At 42.1% G+C, this 22,544-nt stretch overlaps 2 protein-coding genes and 1 long non-coding RNA gene across 7 annotated transcripts in view; 1 reads left to right on the top strand and 2 right to left on the bottom strand.

Moving 5' to 3' along the window:
* The window catches only part of LOC128449946 (uncharacterized), a 43,109-nt gene extending 35,244 nt beyond the window's left edge, over positions 1–7,865 (bottom strand). The window contains exons 1-5 of one of the 3 annotated variants that reach the window (XM_053433323.1): positions 7,072–7,133; positions 5,826–5,921; positions 5,584–5,704; positions 5,096–5,331; positions 3,365–3,860 (exon numbers count right to left, since the gene is read on the bottom strand). In XM_053433323.1, the coding sequence (XP_053289298.1) occupies positions 3,687–3,860; positions 5,096–5,331; positions 5,584–5,704; positions 5,826–5,921; positions 7,072–7,125 (681 nt within the window). In that variant the 5' untranslated portion in view covers positions 7,126–7,133 and the 3' untranslated portion in view covers positions 3,365–3,686. Of the gene's footprint in view, positions 1–3,364; positions 3,861–5,095; positions 5,332–5,583; positions 5,705–5,825; positions 5,922–7,071; positions 7,134–7,374 lie in introns of those variants that run through there. The other 2 variants (XM_053433325.1, XM_053433322.1) reach the window with 2 other exon arrangements.
* On the top strand, positions 7,641–21,612 carry nt5c3a (5'-nucleotidase, cytosolic IIIA). Of its 3 annotated transcripts, XM_053433316.1 has the most exons (9): positions 7,641–7,752; positions 8,697–9,081; positions 15,818–15,916; positions 16,154–16,223; positions 16,326–16,458; positions 18,755–18,844; positions 19,222–19,384; positions 19,492–19,692; positions 20,053–21,612. In XM_053433316.1, exons 2-9 carry the CDS (start codon positions 8,944–8,946, stop codon positions 20,152–20,154), a joined length of 996 nt encoding a protein of 331 aa, XP_053289291.1. In that variant the 5' UTR covers positions 7,641–7,752; positions 8,697–8,943; the 3' UTR covers positions 20,155–21,612. The 3 variants fall into 3 exon arrangements, with proteins under 3 accessions (XP_053289291.1, XP_053289290.1, XP_053289292.1); XM_053433315.1 differs by lacking the exon at positions 7,641–7,752 and having other exon boundaries at positions 8,566–9,081; XM_053433317.1 differs by lacking the exons at positions 7,641–7,752; positions 8,697–9,081 and adding an exon at positions 13,599–13,686.
* On the bottom strand, positions 14,016–15,205 carry LOC128449947 (uncharacterized). Its single transcript, XR_008339925.1, has 3 exons — positions 15,101–15,205; positions 14,818–15,031; positions 14,016–14,560 (listed from the first exon to the last, which is right to left on the bottom strand). It is a non-coding gene; the product is annotated as an uncharacterized LOC128449947 (long non-coding RNA).
* Positions 21,613–22,544: the final 932 nt, after the last annotated feature.

Genomic DNA, 22,544 nt, shown 5'->3' with positions numbered 1-22,544 from the left:
ATGTTCAAAGCTCTGGATATTTTTTTATAACCTAACCCTGCTTCATATTTCTCCACAACTTTATCCCTGACCTGTTTGGTGAGCTCCTTGGTCTTCATGATGCTGTTTGTTCAGTAATGATCTCCAACAAACTCTGAGTCCGTCACAGAACAGGTGTATTTATACTGAGATTAAATTGCAGACAGGTGGACCCTATTTACTAATTATGTGACTTGCAAATGTGACTTGTGAATGCAATTGGTCGCACCAGATCTTTGTTAGGGGTTTCACAGTAAAGGGGGTGAATACATATGCACTCAACACTTTTCAGATTTTTATTTGTAAATATTTGTGAAATCCATGTTATATTTCCCCCCACTTCCAAATGATGCACTATTTTGTGTTGGTCCATTACATAAACTCATGATGAAATAAATTTTAATCTGTGGTTATAACATGACAAAATGTAGAAAAGTCCAAAGGGGGTGAATACTTATGCAAGGCACTGTATGCAACAACGCCCCCCGGAAGTGATTCTGAGTTGTTTCCTGTGTTGTTTATTGGCGGCAGCTCCACTCACAAGTTGTGTCTTTCTTCTGCGGGTTAACGCATCATCTTTTCACAAAATTCATTAGTCATAAGTTCGCGAAAATACCTACCGTGGAGTTTTTGGAGTGTTTAAGCTGGTTGGATAGCTAGCGCCCGCGCTAGCGAGACCTTCACAATGAGCTTTTGATTCCTTTGGAGTTGGGAAGTCAATTTCATTTTTATTGGCTGTGGTGAATTAGTGGCTTTTACCACATGATTGATTGATTTGATGATTTCATTGATTTATGAATTGATTGATTTGGTGGTTGAGTGCTTGATTGATTTGTTGATTTGATTGATTTGTGAATTGATTAATTTGTTGATTGGTTAATTCGTTGATTGATTAATTGACTGGTTAATTGATTGGTTTCTAATTGGTTTATTGATAATAATAAAAAACGAAAACAGCTTTAAGTAGCTTTAAATTTTAGCAATCATTCTTTAATTTAAAATAAGGGAACAAGAGTAAGCTGCTACTATGTGGAAAAAGGACACTCAAACTCCAAAACCAATTACTCCTGTTGATGTGGTACAGAAAAATAATCCTTTAGTTAAAGACATCGCTAACGTTTCAACAATATCAGAAAAATGGCATAAACGCTGGGCTGAAATTGACCACCATGGCCGGTAGAGGGAACTAGGAACCCAGACGTTATTAGAATAATGCGAGTACTTGTGTCCACATAAAAGGCAGCGCAAAAGAGAGGTAAGAAGGGACAGAAACGCAAAGAAAAGAGAGAATTGGAGCTTGACAGTCTCCAGATGTTTGAAACTGCGAGCGCTGAAAGAGACCTTTTCGATAAATTTACATCCTGACAACATTCTTATTGAACCACTGGGATAGGAAGAAAACCCGAGAGCCTATGTTTCAAGAGCTCATCAAGAGTGGAGACATGTCCACAAGAGCAGACCTGGAGAGGAAGGTTCGATCCAAATTCAACAGCATTCAGAAGAATGTTATAATTGTGGACAGTTTGCCTGTGAGGACAGAATATGGAGGAGGAGAATACTGAAGAAACATCAGCGAAAGAAAGAACGGAGGATGACATGATTTGTGATTCATCCAAGATTTCTAAGTTGTCAACATCGCAGTACAACAGTGTGCTTCGTCTGTTCCAAATACTTAAATTCCTTTAGTAAGTTCTGAATGATAGTAAATTATTCTCTGTTGTTGATCTAACAGAGATAGTTACACTTCCTATATCGATGTCAGTGCTATTTACGACCAGGCATTAAAAGAAGCTTAGGAAGAACACTCTATCCTGGCTTCATGCAGGCCCTGACTGACCTCCCACACAGGCATTTCACGAGAAAGGGGGGCTATCTCAGTTATTGCTTGATTATTTCATAGTTTCTCATTACATTAGTGATTTGTTCCAGGGGGGAAATGGATGAATGTGACTTATAATTTCACATTTACTTATAGAGTGTTAATCTGTATTGATATTTTTTAATTTAGTATCCAGCTTAAACACTCCAAAAACTACACGGTAGGTATTTTCTCGAACTTTAATGAATTTTGTGAAAAGACGATGCGTTAACCTGCAGAAGAAAGACACAACTTGTGAGTGGAGCTGCCGCCAATAAACAACACAGGAAACAACTCAGAATCACTTCCGGGGGAATTACACCTTGACCTCTGGTTATGATATATCCCTTAACTGCCACCAAGGGGGCGCTGTTGCATAGCTAAACATAGTATACATTTGAGGGGCAGAACACTCCCTGTCTGGGGTCTTTAAAGATCATCAGAGAACTTCTGGATGTGGCAGGACTCCGAGTTGTAGTTGAAGTCAGATGTGTACAGGGTGAACAGGACTGGTGAGAGCACAGTCCCCTGTGGAGCGCCGGTGCTGCACAACACAGTCTCAGAGACGCAGTCTTACAGCCTGACGAACTGTGGTCTCTCTGTCAGGTAGTCAGTGATTCAGGATACCAGGTGGACATTCACACCCATCTGCAAGAGCTTGTCACTCAGTATTTGCTTAAGTAATTTTCCTTACACAATTTGCTAAAATTCCTAATTTCAGTGGTATAGGAGTACGTATGGTCGCCTTGGCAGAGGGGCTGTGAGAGAATTTTCCTGTCCAAATTGTTTGATGAATATTTCAGGAATGATAGCTGCCTGACAGGTTTTTCACTCTCACTCCCTACACACAGTTGCTTTATTATTGGAATTATACACCTGTATGTTTTCGAGACTTTATTTAGCCTCGAAGGGGGAATTATATAGTATAGTTGACTATGACATCTTTTGAACGTTGTTATGAAGCATAATGACAATTACATCTATGACGCCTTATGCTCAGACTTTTTTCCAGCTAATAGATTTCTCTAGCACAGTAACAAACCATAAATGATATGTTAATATCCAGCTAATGAATTTCTCTAGCATAGGTATAGATCATAATGACATGTTGAACCCCCATGGAATAATAAGAGAAGAGATGGTTTTCAGCAGGTCCCTAAATCTTAAGGAACCTTCCCAAATTTAGGCAGTAGGCCCGGTTGTGTGACGTCATTTTATCTCTAGGTTTGTAGTAAACAACTCCCCTATAAAAAGCCTTGCCTTGCAGAGGCAAGTCGGAATTTTCACTATTCGGCCTGTGTGATTTCTCCGGGTGTACCATGGTCTGACCTCTGAAACTTCTGTGTAATAAATTCTGTTATGCTGCAAGTTCTGGGTCCACGTCTCCTCTCTTCAAACACCGACTTCGACAAGACACTGCTGCTTGTAAGATACGATACCTGCATCAATGCAAAACTGTTACAGGTAATAACAGATTTTAAGACAATGTAATGAGAAAAACAAGATTTATTTTATTTAATTACAAACAACAACCACTGACAAGGCCCTCGATCAGGCCCTTGATCAGGCAGAGCACTAATGCACACAGTACTTTATGCTATAATTTACTTTAAATCAGACCATATCAAGTATTTATTTAATATTTACCACGTTGTATATGTATCTTTGATGTATAACTGTAATGATTCTGGTGGACACTCAGTGCTGAAATATCCTGCTCATTTATTTGAAGAAACAAAGGTACTTCTCATATCCATACCTTATCAACAGAAGCAGTACAAGACCCAGAGTACTTGCTCAGTTTTTTTGTTCAAAAACTCATATCACATAAGAAAAGAGCAATCAGACATAAAGAAGTCAATCCGACTGGGTGGACTGAGGAGGCAGCGTTATATTGTGACTCATTCGTTTTCTCCACGTAATTCCACATGTGTTCACACTCTGGGCGTAGTTTGCAGAGGAGCCGTCCACCAGTTATGTTGAACTATAAAAATAAAACAAATCATTAATATGATTCAATGTGGCCTTATGGACAATTAAGAGCATAACTTTCACAGAACGTCCAAGCAATAAGCAGCAGGTGAACTAAACTCAATGTGCATCCTTCAGAGAAACAGAACTGAGGTCTGTTCCAGATGAAAACCTCATGGTCGTTAAATCACATTGATGTTTGGAATAAACCAAAAACCAGTGGGACAAACTGGGACACTGAGGAGTGGTACATTAACAGAAAATCTTATTTGGCCTTTATGGAAAATCATCTATTCGATAGACTGAATATATCCTGAAATCTCCCAGATACGAACACTGCCATCTTCAGTCTGCACAGGAGTGAGGAGTCAGGAGTCAGGAGTCAGGAGTCAGGAGTCAGGAGTCAGGAGTTAGGAGACAGGAGTCAGGAGTCAAGAGACAGGAGTCAGGAGTCAAGAGACAGGAGTCAGGAGTCAGGAGACAGGAGACAGGAGTCAGGAGTCAGGAGTCAGGAGTCAGGAGTCAGGAATCGGGAGTCGGGAATCGGGAGTCGGGAGTCGGGAGACGGGAGACGGGAGTCGGGAGTCGGGAGTCGGGAGTCGGGAGTCGGGAGTCGGGAGTCAGGAGTCGGGAGTCGGGAGTCAGGAGTCAGGAGTCAGGAATCAGGAGTCAGGAGTCGGGAGTCGGGAGTCAGGAGACAGGAGTCAGGAGTCAGTCTCAGCTGTCAATAATGACGTTTCACTCAGTTTAAATAACAAATTAAAACCAAACTTAGGAGAAACACGAACACTTGAACAAACACCAGTGAGAGAGGAACTAACTAAAAAGACAGAAACCATCTTTGAGAAACTTTTTTTAACGTCTATGTTGATTTGTTTGTTTTGTCCATGTCCCATCTGCTAACATGGAGACTGAAGAGATATGACAGCTCCCAAAAGTGAAGCCAAGGAGACTAGATTGCCATCTGGTGGCTGAAGGAGCTCACTGCAGTACAGACGGGACATCTTAGTTTGGTTTTAATTAATTATTAAATGAAAGACTATGATTGACAGCTGACTCTGGCTCCAATTGTTTAAGATCGCAGTGTTTGGATGTTTTGTCGTCTTTTCTGGATATTGAGAGGAAGAGGAAACGCGACTTCCATCTTTATTTCCAGTCTTTGATTGGAACTTGATGAAATGTGTCTTGCTGTTGTGATATTGCTGCGTAAATGGTAAAATGTCGTCCTGTGTTGAATCAGCCACATACCTGCAGTGATATCTTCTCTCCGTAACGCACGTAGGTAGCAAGGTGTTCACAGTTGTTGCAGACAGCATCATACAATCCACAGTTGCCACGTGTCTCTTCGATGCGGGCCCTCATTTCAGTCTCAGTGCCTTTGGTGTACACCTTTCCCTTTTTATTCACATATCCGTCGAGGAAATTGAAAACATGAGGACTTCTAGACATATTGATTGGCAAGAAAAAGCAGTATGGCTCGTCGTCTACAAATAGAAGGAGAATAAAGTGTTAGAGTTAATGTTTGAACATTATAGATAATATCTGCATTGACCGGCTGGTGAGCGGAGAAAAAATGATGAGATGAGACAAAACATCAAGGATTTTTATATTTATGAAACTTATTCTAAAGTTTAACTGAACAAGATGCTGCACATTCCTAGTATTACGACTCTAAATGGTTTCACACCTGAGGGAGTTTTATTGCTGTTTTCAGTGAAGGACATAGTTTGTAGTACCTGTGCGTTCAAATGTGTTTCCTTCAGGATATCCGTCCCCCACAAAAGTAGCATAATGCTGATAATCAACAGTATCCCATCCAAACTCAGGTTTATAAGCAATCATGTCTCCAAACTCCACCTGTGGTTGGGAGAAAGGGAGACATTAGTGTTACCAAATTAACATTTTACCAATAAACTGTAACATCATGATTTCAAAGATGCAGTGGAAGAATAAATAAACTAAAGAAAGTGACACAAACTTCTTTTCCGTCGAGTTGTAGGCCTGCTGCTGTGAACGCCACATGAAGGATCACAGCCACAGAGATCAGGTTCCTCATGTTGGCAGCAGAGCAGAACTGTAACCTGACAAAAGGAATCATGTTAGATATTCTTTGACTAAATCATAGACTGAATGTAAAGATGGATGACATGTCAGCTCCTGAAATATGAAGCCACTGTCTTGTTTCATTTCTGGATAGTAGGAAGAAGTGGACACATGTCATCTATTTTTATTATAGTCTGTGGACTAAACCAGTGGTTCTCAAAATGGGGGACGCGCCCGACACTCTCCAGGGGGGGTGCAATGTCACAGACAATAACATTTTTCATTTTTTTTTATTAAAAATTACAAAAAAAATTACAAAAAAAGACAAACGACCTGTCACTGGTTAGTAAAAACTCCCTCAGTGGCGAAATGCAAGGGGCTGGACTGACACAAACCAATCAAATACTGTTTTGTTCCTGCTCCACCAATCAAAAGAGGAGTGTTATCATTTGAACGCCAGTTGCACTGCTGGCTTCATGCTGGTAAGTGACAGCATGAAGCCATGCAAATTAAAAAGGCACCTTGACACCAAACATCCTGACTTGAAAGAGAAGCCTGTGGACTTCTTTAAACATAAACGTGATGGCCTCAAGCAACAACAAACCACCATCTCCAAGCATAGCACTGTCTGTGTAGTTGAGGGCGGTGGTGGCGGGCAGTGAGGGGGCGGGCAACTACCCCTTACCAGCTTTGGGGGGGCCCAGCTTACCCTGGACTAAACTCATTTGATTTGAAAAGTGAAGTTCAGAAAGAAGAAGAAGAAAGAGGAAGAAACATCCAACATACGAACGTCAGTGTAATGACACAGACTCAACATATTTAGAGAGTAAGAAACGACATTAAAGAAGAATAGAGAAAGTTAGTAAAGACAAAATCCTGACTTACCACTGATGTATCGAGGAGGAGATGAGGAGGAGATGAGGGACGGAGTAAAAAGTCATAAACACATTCAAGAAAGATTAAATACTATATCACTAAACCCCCAGTTTTGGATTTCAGTTTCTACATCGATTGAACAGTTATATAAAAAAAAAAGTGAGTAATTGGCTGAATGCATTCACTGACTTTATATTAAACAGTTGAAATGTTTAGGTTTTTAAAGATATGTTTGCCTTATATTGATGGGACAGCATTACATTATATTTCATTAACTATCACTTGTTTGTTTCCAGAGCTCTTACCTTCTTCACTGAGATGGTGGAAGCCTGTTGGGGCAGAGGAAAACATCTCCTCATATACAACACTGAAGAACACACCAGTCAGAACAATAATAAACTTTTATACTTAAAACGTTCACAACTCAGTAACAATGTGCTTTAGAAGTAGAAATTAAAAAATGTAAGGCAAACAATATGAAACAGTTAAAAAGCAAACAATATAAAAGAATAGCACACAGCAATAGAGCACACATACAGAAATAAAGAAGCTTCTAACGTCTGAAGAAATCCTTCAGTAAAGTCAGGAAGTAGCTTCAGAGCTCTTACCTTCGTGTGTGAGACGATGGGACCCTGTTGAAGCAGAGGAGGACTTCTCCTTTTATACAATACGGAAGAATAATGCTGATCAATCTCTCTCTCTACTTTTCATAACACTCCCATTAAGTGCTTTTTTTCTCCATCTGGCAAATATTCTCAAACTTTTTTAAGAGGGAAACACCCCTCCTTCCTGTGTTATTACATTAGCTTGTTTCGTTTTGACTCAGAGTTGTGGTTGACGATGTTATTTCCGCCTCTTGTTTTGTGCTTTCTCTTTCTGTTGGTCACCAAAGCAATGGGCACTCAACGCACTGCCCCGGCCCTCAAGCAGCACAGGGGTAATCATGAGTCACACAGCACGGACGGCAGATGAAATATTTAATAACAGTAGGTATAATTTGATTGGTCAATAACGAAGGGGAGTCATCTCTTGGTTCTTCCTTGATGGTGAGCAGGAGTAGTCCCAGCCTCTTGGTTCTGGAATCAGGAAGTGATGAGGAGCGGCTCCCAGTCTCGCTCCTCCTCTGATGGCTGCTGGGAAAATCCTCACATAAAGAAGCCTTGACTCAGCTGACGCCTTGTGGGTCGGTGTTGTTGCTCATCGGAGTAAAGAATATTGTGTTCCTGCTCTATCAGCTGTGTGTTCTGTTTGTGTAAACATTCGAATCCTTTCTATCTTCCCATCAGAACCTGGGGCCGCTGCTTGAACTCTGTCTGATGTTGACTGAAGCTAAGGGAGTTATGCTTTAATATGAAAAGTTAGGTGTGAAACAAGTTAATGCACAGTGTATTGTATACCACAGATTTACAGTTCCCACAACAGGCAGAGGCTCTTATCAGACCTCTTATCAAGACAGGTGTGAGACTGAGCAGCGATGTGACGCACACACATTCTAACTAACTTCAAGATTAACACTAAGCAGCCACGGTTATTAACAAAAATGTGTGTGAAGGCCCAAACTGCTCCTGCCCCCTCCCCTCCTGCATTTGTTTAGAGTTCAGTTCTATTGAAATCTTCACAGATTCACACACACACAGACAAACTAAAACTTAAAATCCTAACACTCTCTCTCTCTCTCTCTCTCTCTCTCTCTCTCAAATCAGTCTGTCTCTCTCTCTCTCTCAAATCAGTCTGTCTCTCTCTCTCTCATTCTCTCTATCATTCGCTCTCTTAAACCAGTCAAGTCTCTCTCTCTCTCTCTCTCTCTCTCTCTCTCATTCTCTCTATCATTCTCTCTCTTAAACCAGTCAGTCTCTCTCTCTCTCAAACTGAATCAGCCTCCAGACCCCGGCAGGAAGCTGCTCACATTTGCATTCTCTACTTTCGACAGAGTGACTGCTCCTATTCGTAGACGATCTTTAGCGGCGGGAGTACGGAAGCCGCCTGTTGACAGAGGACGAGACCGGGACAGCAGCAGGGACAGGACCGGGACAGGGACAGGAGCAGGGACAGGACCGGGAGAGAAGCAGGGACAGTACCGGGACAGGGACAGTGACAGGACCGGGACCAGGACTCTCTAAGCGGCGGGCTGCTCGGGTCGTGTCGGCCGTGTGGAGCAGCAGCACCAGGGGACCGTCATGGACAGAACGGCCGTGATGAAGGTCGGAGCCGCGGCTAGCGCCAGCGTGTGCGCCCTACTGGGCGGAGTGGTGCTGACCCAGTACATCGTGGCCAAGAAGAAGCGAGCGGGCAAGAAGACCCGGATCATCGAGATGGTGAGTTTACATGAAAACCACAGAACTCAACGCGTCAAGGGGACAAAGCACACCGGAAGTGAAGAGGACGAGGCTTCAGAGGAAAGCTCAGCAGCTCTGTGGAGGGTTGGGTTTACAGACTCACAGTACAGACCAGTATCATGTGGATAAACCAGTATCATGTGTATATACCAGTATCATGTGTATAAACCAGTATCATGTGTAGTATTCTAAATAACTATATTCCTCTTTAGTACAGGTTTAATGTCTCAAGTAATTTTACCGTTCATACTTTTATCATCACTAGTATATTCTAGACTTAATAGTGTCTCCTATATACTTTGTGATAGGAGTCTTGGAGCAAAAATAATTCATCGGGATTAATATACTTATTTTATTACTATTACTAATAGTTATCTTCACTTCAAAGTAGTCTGGTTGTTGATTTCTCGATTTTTTAAATAGTTATAATAACTTTTCATCACAAAGCACAGAGTGACACACAACAGAACCAATGGTTCAAAGACAGAAGAAAATACATAAATAATAAAGGTAATAATCTGTCTTTATTTGTGTAGCTATATTTTCAAAGTCCTTGCTTTACATAATCAGTTGTCAGTCATCCAATATTTAGCAGCAACCAAAATACTCACATCTGATCAGTTTATTCCAGGAAAGGTCAAGAGGTGAGTTCAGTAAATAATTTATTTATGTTACATTTATAACTGCTTTGTGAATGTTTTGGTGTATTTGCTCAGGATTTATTTATATAGCCAACAATAAGTAGATTAATCAATAATAACCTGCAGCCCTAATATAAATGTAAGGATTTAAACTTAAGGATTCATTTGAACTCAGACGTTGATTAAACAAGCCGAGAACCGTATATATTGAAAATCTCGACCCCCATGCAATACCCCCAGCATGTTGCGACACATGTGCCCCTTTTATTTTGAAAAGCCAGACAGGAACTCCCGTGCCCGTGCGCTCAGTATCTTGACTGCACGAGGGTGTACGCAGGCGTGCGTCTCACACAGCAGCTGCTTTTAGAGGTCACCTGCCTTCCTCTCTCCAAACAGAGAGCAGCAGCTCCTCAGCGTGACACCAGGAGGCTGGACCAGGGCACGAGGGGGTCGGTGCTGCTCTCCTCTGCCTGTCGGTGCTGCAGCCTGTCGGTGGTGCTCTCCACAGCCTGTCGGTGGTGCAGCTGCTGTAACTGACAGTCATGCAGGTTATGCAAGCTGCACACCAGTCCAGCTTCCTAACCAGTCCGACAGGAATGAGGCCAGTCTGCTGAAGCATTAACTTTCCTCATAAACTGAGGAATATAAGAGACGCAGGGACAAATATGTGTTAAAGATGTAAACACAAAACACACACAGAAAGAGTGTGGGGCCCCTGAGTGCTGGGAGCCTTCTTCAGCTCGGGTTGGTCCGGTGTTCTTATTCCTGTGTGGGCACAAAAAGTGAGAGACACTGAATTATTACGTTTCTGGAGTAAAAGCTTTACTGAATCCATTCTGTTGATTTTATTTCCATATGAGATCGAGCTGTTTGAACAGGAGACAGAACCAGTTTCACTTTCTTTTTCTCTGTAATCACAGTATATAGAGACGTTCTTATGAAACCCTTGTACATGAAGTTAAACAAATAAGAAGATGATATAGTTTGTAATCTGTGTCATGTGGATGTTAAACTATGGAAGATATTTAGGTTTCACAGCAGTTAGAAGGTTTTCAGTCTGAACTGGAATCTCCCAGTTATTCGGCTCCACCTACACAATCCTCCCGTTTCTATATTCTTTCTACGTATAGTGAAACACAAACAAATCTGAAACCTTCTAGTTGTTTCCTGCAGAAACAGGTGATGAGCTTCCAGGGCCCGAGCACCGACAGAGCAGAGGCCATTTTAATTTTCATTTGATTATTCAGGAAAATTAGGATTGAAAAAACTCAAAAACTCACCAAACTCCACGGGGTGCATCAGGCTTGATGAAAATAATATTCTTGCAGTTTTACTACTTATGATTATTAAGTCTCCAAATCAATCAGTGCTTTACATGGACACCAATGATCTGATATTTACCCAATTATTATAATAAATAATTATATCTTTGCTCTTTTTTTATAATTCTTTCTTCTGGTGAAGGAGCGACGCTGAATGGTTTTTTGTTTTTATGTAGTAGCCACTGGTTACTTCCCAGTTTCCTGCTGTGACCTTCACAATGGAAGAATGTGACCATCTGTTTTTGATGATGCACAAACATCCGCTCTGATTCCCTGGAGATGACAAACCATATGACAGCTTCTCAGTTTAGACTCTTTATTCTCTGTACATGTATCCAGTAATACGGAGGTCAGAGGTCAGAACACAGTGAGGTCAGATGCAACAGAGGTTTTGTTTGATGCTCAATTGATTATTAAAAAGTTTCTTTGCAAACGGACACGTACAGTAGAACGTGGAATGTTCCGCTCGACCCCTGTTTGTAGTTCTGAGCTTTATGAGCGTGTTTTCCCTCTGAGGCCTGGTTCCAATAAACAGCAGCTTCTCCAGAAACTCAAACCTTAACTTTCCTGCTTTGATAAGAGTCGACAGCTCTGCCCGTAGAAGTGTGTATGTCTCTGTTAAACCCCAGGGGGCAGCACAGAGCTTCAAAGCTTTTCCTTTTATGAGTCAGCCTGATTTTAAACATGTGTTCTCCTCAGTGTCTGGAATCCTGTTATTAAGTATTCAATCCATGGATGTTGCCTTTACACATAAAACTAGAATGTCACATTTAGGATAAACCTCCGCTAAGACCCACCCGTCCCTGCAGCTCTCCTGAATGTGACAGATTTATTTCAAGATCCATGATTTATTCTCTCGGGGAAATTGGTCAAATCTTGTTATGCTGAGAAAAAAGAGATTTCTGGATCTGATTCTTTGTCCGAATCCACGACAAACAATTATGGATCCATTCAAAGCCAACGACTCATCAAATAAACAAATGTACAGCAGTGAAAATATAATCTCATCGGCGGTGTTTATTATTTTGTTATATTCTCACATTTTTCGCGTTATCAAGTTGTCATTTCACCCAAATCTCTGAAATGATATTGTGGATGTATGAAAATGTGCAGTTCATCTTTTAAGGGTATTTGTTTTGAAATAATTAATCAGTAGCTGGGGAATCTTTTACCTGTCAAAGATGAACAAGAAAGATGAAGTGATCTACTACTAGAAATATTTGCACAACTTAAGACGGTTAAGTTTCATTAGCAGAATAATCTTGAGCCTGAACACGGGCGGGTCCAGTTTGGCTGTGGTTGAAACTTCCTCAAGTGGCCGTGTTGCTTTATCAGTGTAGCAACAGACGGCTGCAGCTACTGAAGAAGTTAATAGTGTGAGTCCGACCACAGTGAACTTTAGGGCCTTCATGTCAAAGCAGCCGCTACTTCCCATGTGGAGCTGCACTAGTTTGATTTTAACATCACTGGGATCAGTCGTCGTTGAGTTTGTGTCCACAGATGTTGAACAACCTGTCGTTGTTGATGGACTAAATCCCTCGGCATGGCTGTGGACATGGTCCTTGATGACCTTTGACCCCCAGCATACCCCAGCTGGGTGACAGCAGCATGAACCCATCAGTGACCTTTGTCCTGACACGTGCAGATCAGCTGGGATGTGAGAGGAATGCTGGGAGCAGGTTGAAGAGGTGATGCTGTTAGAACTCTCAGTGTCTGTGTGTGTACAGAAACATGCAGAGCAAAACTCTGGCTGCTTCATCCACAACTTGTCTTTTACTTTAATAATTAATCAATAGTGTTGTTTGCAGAAGAACCTTCTCAAATATTACTGCAACTGAAGTTTGTTTTGCATAAAATCAACATTACAACTTTTCCAAATCTCAGGCAGCCAGTTCCAAATCCAAGCCTTAGACAAGTGTGACATCACATGTATTCAACAAGAACTGTGTGTGTGTGTGTGTGTGTGTGTGTGTGTGTGTGTGTGTGTGTGTGTGTGTGTGTGTGTGTGTGTGTGTGTGTGTGTGTGTGTGTGTGTGTGTGTGTGTGTGTGTGTGTGTGTATGTGTATGTGGGGGGGGTGGATGATTGTCTGTGATTGACCATTGTGTGTCTGAACAGCCTGGTGGTGAACCTTGACCCCAGTGACCTTTCATGCAGCGCCAGGCATTTACTGCATGTGTGCACGTGTGTAGGGGGAGGGTGTGTGTGTGTCTTGTGTATTAAAATGTGTGTACTCAGCAGAGTTTTGAAGCGAGTCCCCCCCCCCACACTTTAACATTGATGTTAAAGGTTTCTTTTTCAAGAGGTCAAAGGTCACGTTATTGAAACAAGCGTACACTACTTTTCCTCCTCTGGCCCCATTCCATGTCTATTTATGCTGAACTATGTGTTGACATGGGTCAGCTGAAATCGTCACTGTGAGTTTGTCTGTGTGTGTGTGTGTGTGTCTGTGTGTGTGTGTCTGTGAGCGAGCCTCACCTCACAGAGGGGAGGGGTTATGTTGTCTAATCGGTTTTGGTTGCTGCCCCCGCCCCCCCCCGACTCCTGCTGTAGATATAAAAACCCTCTGCAGCCTCACAATCCTTTCTTCACTCTTGTGTTAGCTGAGACAACAGACCCAAGGTAAGTGTGTGTGTGTGTGTGTCTGTGTGTGTGTATAACTCTTACTGCTTCAGGCTCTATCCCTCCCTCGCTTGTAGTTGCTTTAAAAAACGGTTAATGCTGCAATTTCTTGATATCAATCATTTTGAAAAGACCCCTCTTCAATATTCACCTCTTCTCTCGTCATCATGATGCTTTGACCTTTGACCTTTTGATGTTATAAGTTGCTGTCGCCACGATGACTCTGACTTGTGTGACTCTGCATGAAATTCATCATCAACACAGTGAAACATGTCATTTAGAAACAAACCTTTAATGAGACGGGTTTTCCATTCCCCTCTCTCTCTCTCTCTCTCTCGCTCTCTCTCTCTCTCTCTCTTGCAGCTTGGATGTGTAGGAAGTTGTTGTGGGTCTTTCCACACTTAGATAACTGTGTGTGTGTGTTTGTGTGAGAGTGAGAAGTTTATCAGAGGATTTGTGGCAGAGAAACATTCTTTTATTTTTAGTTTGTTTTCCGAGTGTCGTGTTTCTGTCGAGTGACTGATGAGGTTATGAGAAGCTCACTAGTCATTACATAAGACTGGGGGGTGTTGTGTTGTGTCTTTGTGTGCGTTACTTATTTAGTTGTTTGCTTTACATGAGCACAGCATCTACTACACACACACAGTGTGTTTTCTGTTTCCTTTAAAAACCCTCAAGTAACAACATTGATAATCCAGAGAGCTTTTATATAGATATATATAGATGTAGATTTGTGTTTACATTAACAGATCTGTATGTTTATATAAATATAGTGTTTCAAAACTTTGGACTTCACCCAACACTGCACACACTCCTCAATCCAGTGGTAACTTCTTTTTATCCTCGTCTAAGAAATTATACTGAATTATCGATCCTGGAAAGAAAAGAAAAACAATTCAAGAATCAGAAAATATTGCAATACTTCATTTTCCTCCACCCCTAAAATATAGACAGTTATCTGTCATATATATAAAATCATGTGACTATCAGTGCATAGGTTGTCATGTCACAACACGAGCAGATAAACAGGCTCCTCATACCAGACCTGGTTGAACTCAGCTCTACACAGACACACAGTCGCTCCCTGAGGCAGCTGCACGGAGCCGGCAGGGTTGCAAGTTTGATTCTCACCTGCACAGTCGCTCTGATTAAAACCAGTTTCATGTGTCTCCACTTGCTCCGTTATCCAGATATGAAGCCAGAATATCCTGGATTCACATGAACATTAAGAGCCAGAGACGATAACAGCTTCCACTGGCACACATAAGTTTGAGGTAATCCTGAGTCTGATGCTTTGGCGTCTTTGGGAGTCGTCACGTTTCTCTTTACCTCTTATGTTCTCTACCTGGTTCATAATAAAGATCCACATTCAATAAAGGTCCTGGTTAGTTAGTATTCATCAAAGATCAATTACCTTCACCGTCCTCCTCAGTGACACCGTGTTCTCACTCCTCACACAACGATCCTCCAACATGTCGGGCAGACGTTAAGTGAACGAGATGAAGTTACATGAAGCTCCCTGCAGGGTGTGTTACTGAAGTGTGTTACTTCAGCCGGTTACACAACACCCACAAATTCCACACATCAGCTATTTTGTGACCCTGAAATCTCCAACTCGGTCTGTGTGTGTGTGTGTGTGTGTGTGTGTGTGTGTGTGTGTGTGTGTGTGTGTGTGTGTGTGTGTGTGTGTGTGTGTGTGTGTGTGTGTGTGTGTGTGTGTGTGTGTGTGTGTGTGTGTGTGTGTGTGTGTGTGTGTGTGTGTGTGTGTGTGTGTGTGTGTTTTAGGGACAGTGTCTTCCAATACACCCAAAGCAGCATTAAAGAAATTTGTCAGTGTGTTTATGTGTTTGTGCGTGTGTGTGTTTGTTCCAAGAATATGTCATGACATGCAATTGGTTCACATTTCTTCGACCCCCCCCCCCCCCCCCCCTCCCCATGCACACAGTTGAGACTCTTCAGTTTCATGAATCTGGTGAAGTCGAAGCTTCTGTTCAGGACAGGAAGCTGTCACAGTGATCGAACATCTTTCATCCTATAGGAGGACAGTAAAAACATCAGGTTTAAATAACCTCCCTCTCTCTCTCCCTCCCTCCCTCTCTCTTTCTTCCCCCCCCCCCCCCCCCCCCCTCAGATGCCTCAGTTTGAGAAGTCGACGGTCCACATGAGGGATCCCGAGCGGGTGGAGCAGATCATCTGTGGTCTCATCAAGGGAGGAGCTTCCAAACTACAGGTAGAAACTACAGGAAGTGATGAAGATGCTCCGTCAGTTACGTGTTTTGGAGAAACGGCTCCATCTGGTGGAACTGACTCTCAGAGCTGAACACTTTAACTGGTGGATTTCATACATTTACACCTTAAAATATGCTTTTTATGTTTAAGTTCCCCGTGAGATTCTCCGTTTCTTTGAGTCTTCTTTATCCTTTGAAGAATCTCCTGTGTCTCATGTTATTTCTCGACCCTCTCTCAGATCATCACAGACTTCGACATGACGTTAAGCAAGTTCGCCGTCAACGGGAAACGCTGCCCCACGTGTCACAGTACGTAACACAACAAGTCCTGTTTTATTGTTTATTATTCAGTCACATGTTCCTCTCGCCTGCTTGATGTGTGCGTCGTGTTGTTCTGACCGATCTGTGCAGACATCATCGATAACTGCAAGTTGGTGACAGAGGACTGCCGACAGAAGCTGCTGCAGCTGAAGAACAAATATTATCCCATCGAGATCGACCCTCAACTCACCATGGAGGAGAAATACCCGTTCATGGTGGAGTGGTGAGTGACAGACACGCACGCACGCACGCACGCACGCACGCACGCACGCACGCACGCACGCACGCACGCACGCACGCACGCACGCACGCACGCACGCACACACACACACACACACACACACACAGTTTCCCTGACTCGTTCACATCTGGTTATTGAAATGTTTTTGATTTAATTGCATCTCCACTTCATATGACACAAATGTACCATGTATATATATATATACAGTGCCTTGCATAAGTATTCACCCCCCTTGGACTTTTTCCCATTATGTACTGTTACTAACTGGAATTCAAATAGACTTAAATAAACTTTTTCCCGTTTGATCAACAAAACATGCATAGTACTTTGGAGGTGCAAAATAAATGTTATTGTGACACAAACAATAATGAGAACAAAAAAGTTGACATCTGTTGGGTGCATAAGTATTCACCCCCCTGTGTCAATACTTGGTAGAACCCCCTTTCGCTGCAATTACAGCTGCAAGTCTTTTGGGGTATGTCTCTAGCAGCTTTGCACATCTAGAGATGGAAAGGTTTGTCCATTCTTCTTGGCAAAAAAGATGAAGCTCAGTCAGATTGGATGGAGACCGTCTGTGAACCGCAATCTTCAAGTCTTGCCATAGATTCTCTATTGGATTGAGGTCTGGGCTTTGACTGGGCCATTTTAAGACATTAACATTCTTTAATCCAAACCATTCCTTTGTAGCTCTGGCTGTATGTTTAGGGTCATTGTCCTGCTGGAAGATGAACCTCCGCCCCAGTCTCAAGTCTTTTGCAGACTGCATCAGATTTTCTTCAAGGATTTCCCTGTATTTGGCTCCATCCATCTTTCCCTCTATTCTGACCAGTTTCCCTGTACCTGCTGAAGAGAAGCATCCCCACAGCATGATGCTACCACCACCATGTTTCACTGTTGGGATGGTGTGCTCAGGGTGATGGGCAGTGTTGGGTTTTCGCCACACATAGCGTTTTGCATTGAGGCCAAAAAGTTCAATTTTGGTCTCATCTGACCAGAGCACCTTCTTCCACATGTTTGCTGTGTCTCCCACATGGCTTCTGGCAAACTCCAAACAGGATTTTTTATGGATCCCTTTCAACAATGGCTTTCTTCTTGCCACTCTTCCATAAAGGCCAGATTTGTGGAGTAGACGACTAATAGTTGTCCTGTGGACAGATTCTCCCACCTCAGCTGTGGATCTCTGCAACTCCCCCAGAGTAACCATGGGCCTCCTGGTTGCTTCTCTGATTAATTTTCTCCTTGTCCGACTCTTCAGTTTGGGTGGACGGCCTCCTCTTGGTAGGTTTGCGGTTGTGCCATATTCTTTCCATTTTCTTATGATGGATTTTATGGTGCTCAGAGAGATGTTCAAAGCTCTGGATATTTTTTTATAACCTAACCCTGCTTCATATTTCTCCACAACTTTCTCCCTGACCTGTTTGGTGAGCTCCTTGGTCTTCATGATGCTGTTTGTTCAGTAATGATCTCCAACAAACTCTGAGTCCGTCACAGAACAGGTGTATTTATACTGAGATTTAATTGCAGACAGGTGGACCCTATTTACTAATTATGTGACTTGCAAATGTGACTTGTGAATGCAATTGGTCGCACCAGATCTTTGTTAGGGGTTTCACAGTAAAGGGGGTGAATACATATGCACTCAACACTTTTCAGATTTTTATTTGTAAATAATTGTGAAATCCATGTAATATTTCCCCCCACTTCCAAATGATGCACTATTTTGTGTTGGTCCATTACATAAACTCACGATGAAATAAATTTTAATCTGTGGTTATACCATGACAAAATGTAGAAAAGTCCAAAGGGGGTGAATACTTATGCAAGGCACTGTATATATATACCACATGTCCTGCGTGGAAATAAACATATTTAAACTACAGAAACTCAGCAGCTGGAACTGTCGGATTAAAAATACTTCAATAAACAATAATAATACAATGTATATTTGAATGTCAAATCTGATAAATATGATGAATAGAAAGTACAACATTTCTCCAAAACAGTGAAGTAGCAGTATTTTAAAAAGGTGTTAGTATTTTTTGTGTTCCTTTTTATCCCCAGTATTTATATTGAATTACTTCAACTTGAATGAACACACACACACACACACACACACACACACACACACACACACACACACACACACACACACACTGTTTCATACAACAACCACACACTGCCATGAATGTAATTCTGCTTACACGAAGCGATCAGAGACGTATATTTATAAACGTGTGTGTGTGTCTGTGTGTGTGTGTCTGTGTGTGTGTGTTTGCAGGTATTTCAAGTCCCACACGCTTCTGGTGGAGCAGCGGATAGAGAGAGACAAACTGGCCGAGGTGGTGGGCGAGTCTGACGCTGCACTCAGGTGAGATTCATCACTGAAGCTGTTTTTAGACTTGAACTCAGACTCGTTCACACGTGAAGCAGCAGCAGGTTGTCGGGTCCGACTCGTTCACTCCAACAGGAACATGTGGGGAACAATCAGGCGAGGGGGCGGAGCCTGTAGAGCAGCAGGGGCGGAGCCTGTAGAGCAGCAGGAGGCGGGACATGACGTTTTCATCTTCTCAGACATTTTCCATAGTTTTTACAAAGGGGCTTTTCAAGAAGAATTCCAGATAATGTCCGAAGCAACTGGTTCCTTTGTGTTCCATCAGGAGAATGTGTGGACCTGAGTACATGTCTGAACGCAGCTGGATTAAACTGTGTTTCCTCTGGGACTGATGTGTCTGTGCTGGTTTTCAGAGAAGGCTTTGAGCAGTTCTTCGACCGGCTGCAGCAGCACAGTGTCCCCGTCTTCATCTTCTCCGCCGGCCTCGGGGACGTCCTGGAGGAAATCATCCGCCAGGCCGGAGTCTACCACCCCAACGTCAAGGTCGTCTCCAACTTCATGGACTTCGATGATAACGTGAGTCCTGCAGAGAAAGACACTCTCCATCTTTACACTGGTGCCTCCGGTTCAATGAGATGAAGAGATCTCTCCTCTCTGATTGGTTCTGCTCTCCGTCCCCACAGGGCGTCCTGAAGGGTTTCAAAGGAGAGCTGATCCACGTGTACAACAAACACGACGGCGCCCTGCGGAACACAGAGTACTTCAAGCAGATGAAGGAATACTGCAACATCATCCTGATGGGCGACTCGCTGGGGGACCTCAGCATGGCCGACGGCGCGCCCAACGTGGAGAACATGCTCAAGATCGGCTTCCTCAACGACAAGGTGACGCCAGACGCTCTTCAATATCAGCTCCCGAAAGAAACTCTCTGAGAAATCCACAAACATGTTTAAACACTTTATCTCACAATGTTAAAGAAAGTGGGAAATAAAAGATTCCATCCCAAAAGTTATTATCTTCCATGGTGCATGCCCCAGTCCTCACTTGAGTAGTTTTTCCATGATCCTGATATATTACTTTCTTGGCAGAAGTAATAAAACTTTCTAAAATTATTAAAATAGCCTTAATTATAATAGAGAATTCCTGAGTTCTTGTCATTTTGAATCTGAAAACAGGGTTTATTATTTCTGCTGTATCTCGATGTGAATCACATCCTGACTCTTTCCTCCTCTCTGATCCTGCAGGTCGAGGAGCAATTGGACAAATATATGGACTCTTATGACATTGTCCTCGTGAAGGACGAAACTCTGGAAGTGCCCAACGCCATCCTCCAGAAGGTTCTATAACTCCTCCCACAAGCCCCCCCCCCCAGGACCAGTCCTCTCCTCTTTCTCCCAGTCCTGTGGCCTGTCTGTCATTAACCCTGGTCCCGGCTGCAGACTGGTACCTGTTGAATACTCTACTCATCTTCAGACCCCCCCCCCCCCCCCCCCCCCCCCCACAACACACACACACACATGATGGAAGCCTTTATTAAACCCCCCCGATAAAGAACAGTTTTAAGTTTGCACGCAGCTGCAGCCCGTCGCTGATGAGTTCTGTCATTTAGATTTCTGACGTTTTTCCTTCTCAGTCATTAAATCGTCAAAGAAAAACCAAAAGTGAGTTTTTAAAAACAAATTCTCCATTTTTCTAATTTGCACATTATCGTTAATATTATTATTCCTGTTTTTTATTTTTCCTATGGTGATTATTTTAAACCATAAATCAGGTGCCCACAGATGTACAGTGTTTTTCTTCTACTTTTCCCAGCATGCACCTCCTGTCTGTTTTCTTTACGCTGCAGTGTCGTGGGAGAAGTTCAGACAAGAACAAAGGACTCTGGGAAATGTGACTCATGCTTATGGAATGTGTTTCCCAGTACCAACCCCCCCGACACAGTACTGGTTTAATGAAACAGAGGATTCACATCACCAGAGGGAAATGAATCTGAACCTCCTGTGATCCTGATCTGTGGCTTTGAACCGGTTCATGCACTGAAACGCTTTGTTTACATGAGACTGTTTTGATCCCAGCGTTTTCTCATTTAGATTCATATCGACACACGAGAGACAGGAATCTGTTCAGTCACTGAGAGATTCATGTCATATTTTAAATTTTTTATTCGTGAGCCTCAATAATCCGGTGTTCTCCTCGTCAGTGTTGCTCCAAAGTTAAAAAAGAGAATAACTAACTTGACCTTTAGTTGAACAGCAGGAACCAGAAGAGTGAGAGAAGCCCCTTCCTGCGGCTTCTTATTAAAAATGAAATTATAGGATTTCACAGTCTATCTCTAGGGTTGTTTAAGGCGACATGAGGAGACTCACTGTGTGGCCCAGTTAAACCATCTGTCATCCTGTGGCTGAAACTCAACCCTACCTCTGAAGTATATTTTTATTTTGTGAGATTCAAAGCTAAAACCACACGTTCTCACTTTGTCTCATGTTGTGTTGTTGAATGTTCTTTATTGGGACTTTGTGTTTGTTTTTAAATGTGCTGCTATCACCCGCATGTTGCCTTTTCTTAATGTTAAGTTTATGTCAAAGAATATAAATATATATATATATATATAAATATTTATATCAATAAAATGGGAATACTGTCATACTGTATATGTGGGCATCATAAGGAAATGTATATTACTTCATGGCATTTGGAGATATTTCCAGTATAGACCGGTGTGTGTGTGTATTTTTATAAGTTTTCTTTTCTTCTTTGAGTGTGTGAACTAAAAATGCAATAAAGATTCATTTTGTGAGACACGACTGGATCAGACTCAGACGGCCTTCGATTACATGACGTAGAAACTACACAACTTTGGAATCAGTGTCGTACAGTTGACGCGCTGCAGCACCACTGATTAGTGACATCATTTACAGTAGAAGAACTTTTATCAGGTATTTTATCCACTAAATTAAAAAAAATGACTCGTTCACATCTGGTTATTAAAATGTTTTTGATTTAATTGCATCTCCACTTCATATGACACAAATGTACCATGTATATATATATATATACCACGTGTCCTGCGTAGAAATAAACGTATTTAAACTACAGAAACTCAACAGATAGAAGTGTCGGATTAAAAATACTTCAATAAACAATAATACAATGTATATTTGAATGTAAAATCTGATAAATCTGATGAATAGAAATTACAACATTTCTCCAAAACAGTGAAGTAGCAGTACTTTAAAAAGGTATTGGTATTTTTTGTGTTCCTTTCTTTCCCCAGTATTTATATTGAATTACTTCAACTTGAATGTGGCTCGTTGGTCAAACGGTAGGATTCTCCCTCCGGGTGTGAGAGGTCCGGGTTTAAATCCCATAACCAGCCCATGGTTATGCTGATTCAATATTTTGATGCATGATATATTAAATTCCTATCGATCATCAAAAAAGATCTGGCTGAAAACATCATCTGTGGATCATGGGTCCTCCTGGAACAGCTCATTAAACTGAACTCTATTCAAGTCGGTGTCAGTCAAAGTTTATTCATACAGAACATTTCAAACAATCACAGACGACCAAAGTTCCGAGCTCACAACAAAAATGAATAAAAAATATCCTGAAAAGCAGTAAAACATCAAACATCATAAACCTTTTAAAATCTGAATTAGCTGCAGTTGAGAGCCAGTGAGAAGAAGTGGGTCTTTAGCAATGATTTCAAGGTTTTGTTTTTGTTTGAGACGTTTTA

This window comes from Pleuronectes platessa, chromosome 10 (assembly GCF_947347685.1).
Source record: "Pleuronectes platessa chromosome 10, fPlePla1.1, whole genome shotgun sequence".
NCBI classification, from domain to species: Eukaryota; Metazoa; Chordata; class Actinopteri; order Pleuronectiformes; family Pleuronectidae; genus Pleuronectes; species Pleuronectes platessa.
The sequence above is the reverse complement of the archived record's forward strand: the minus strand, read 5'-3'. Positions and strand labels throughout refer to the sequence as shown.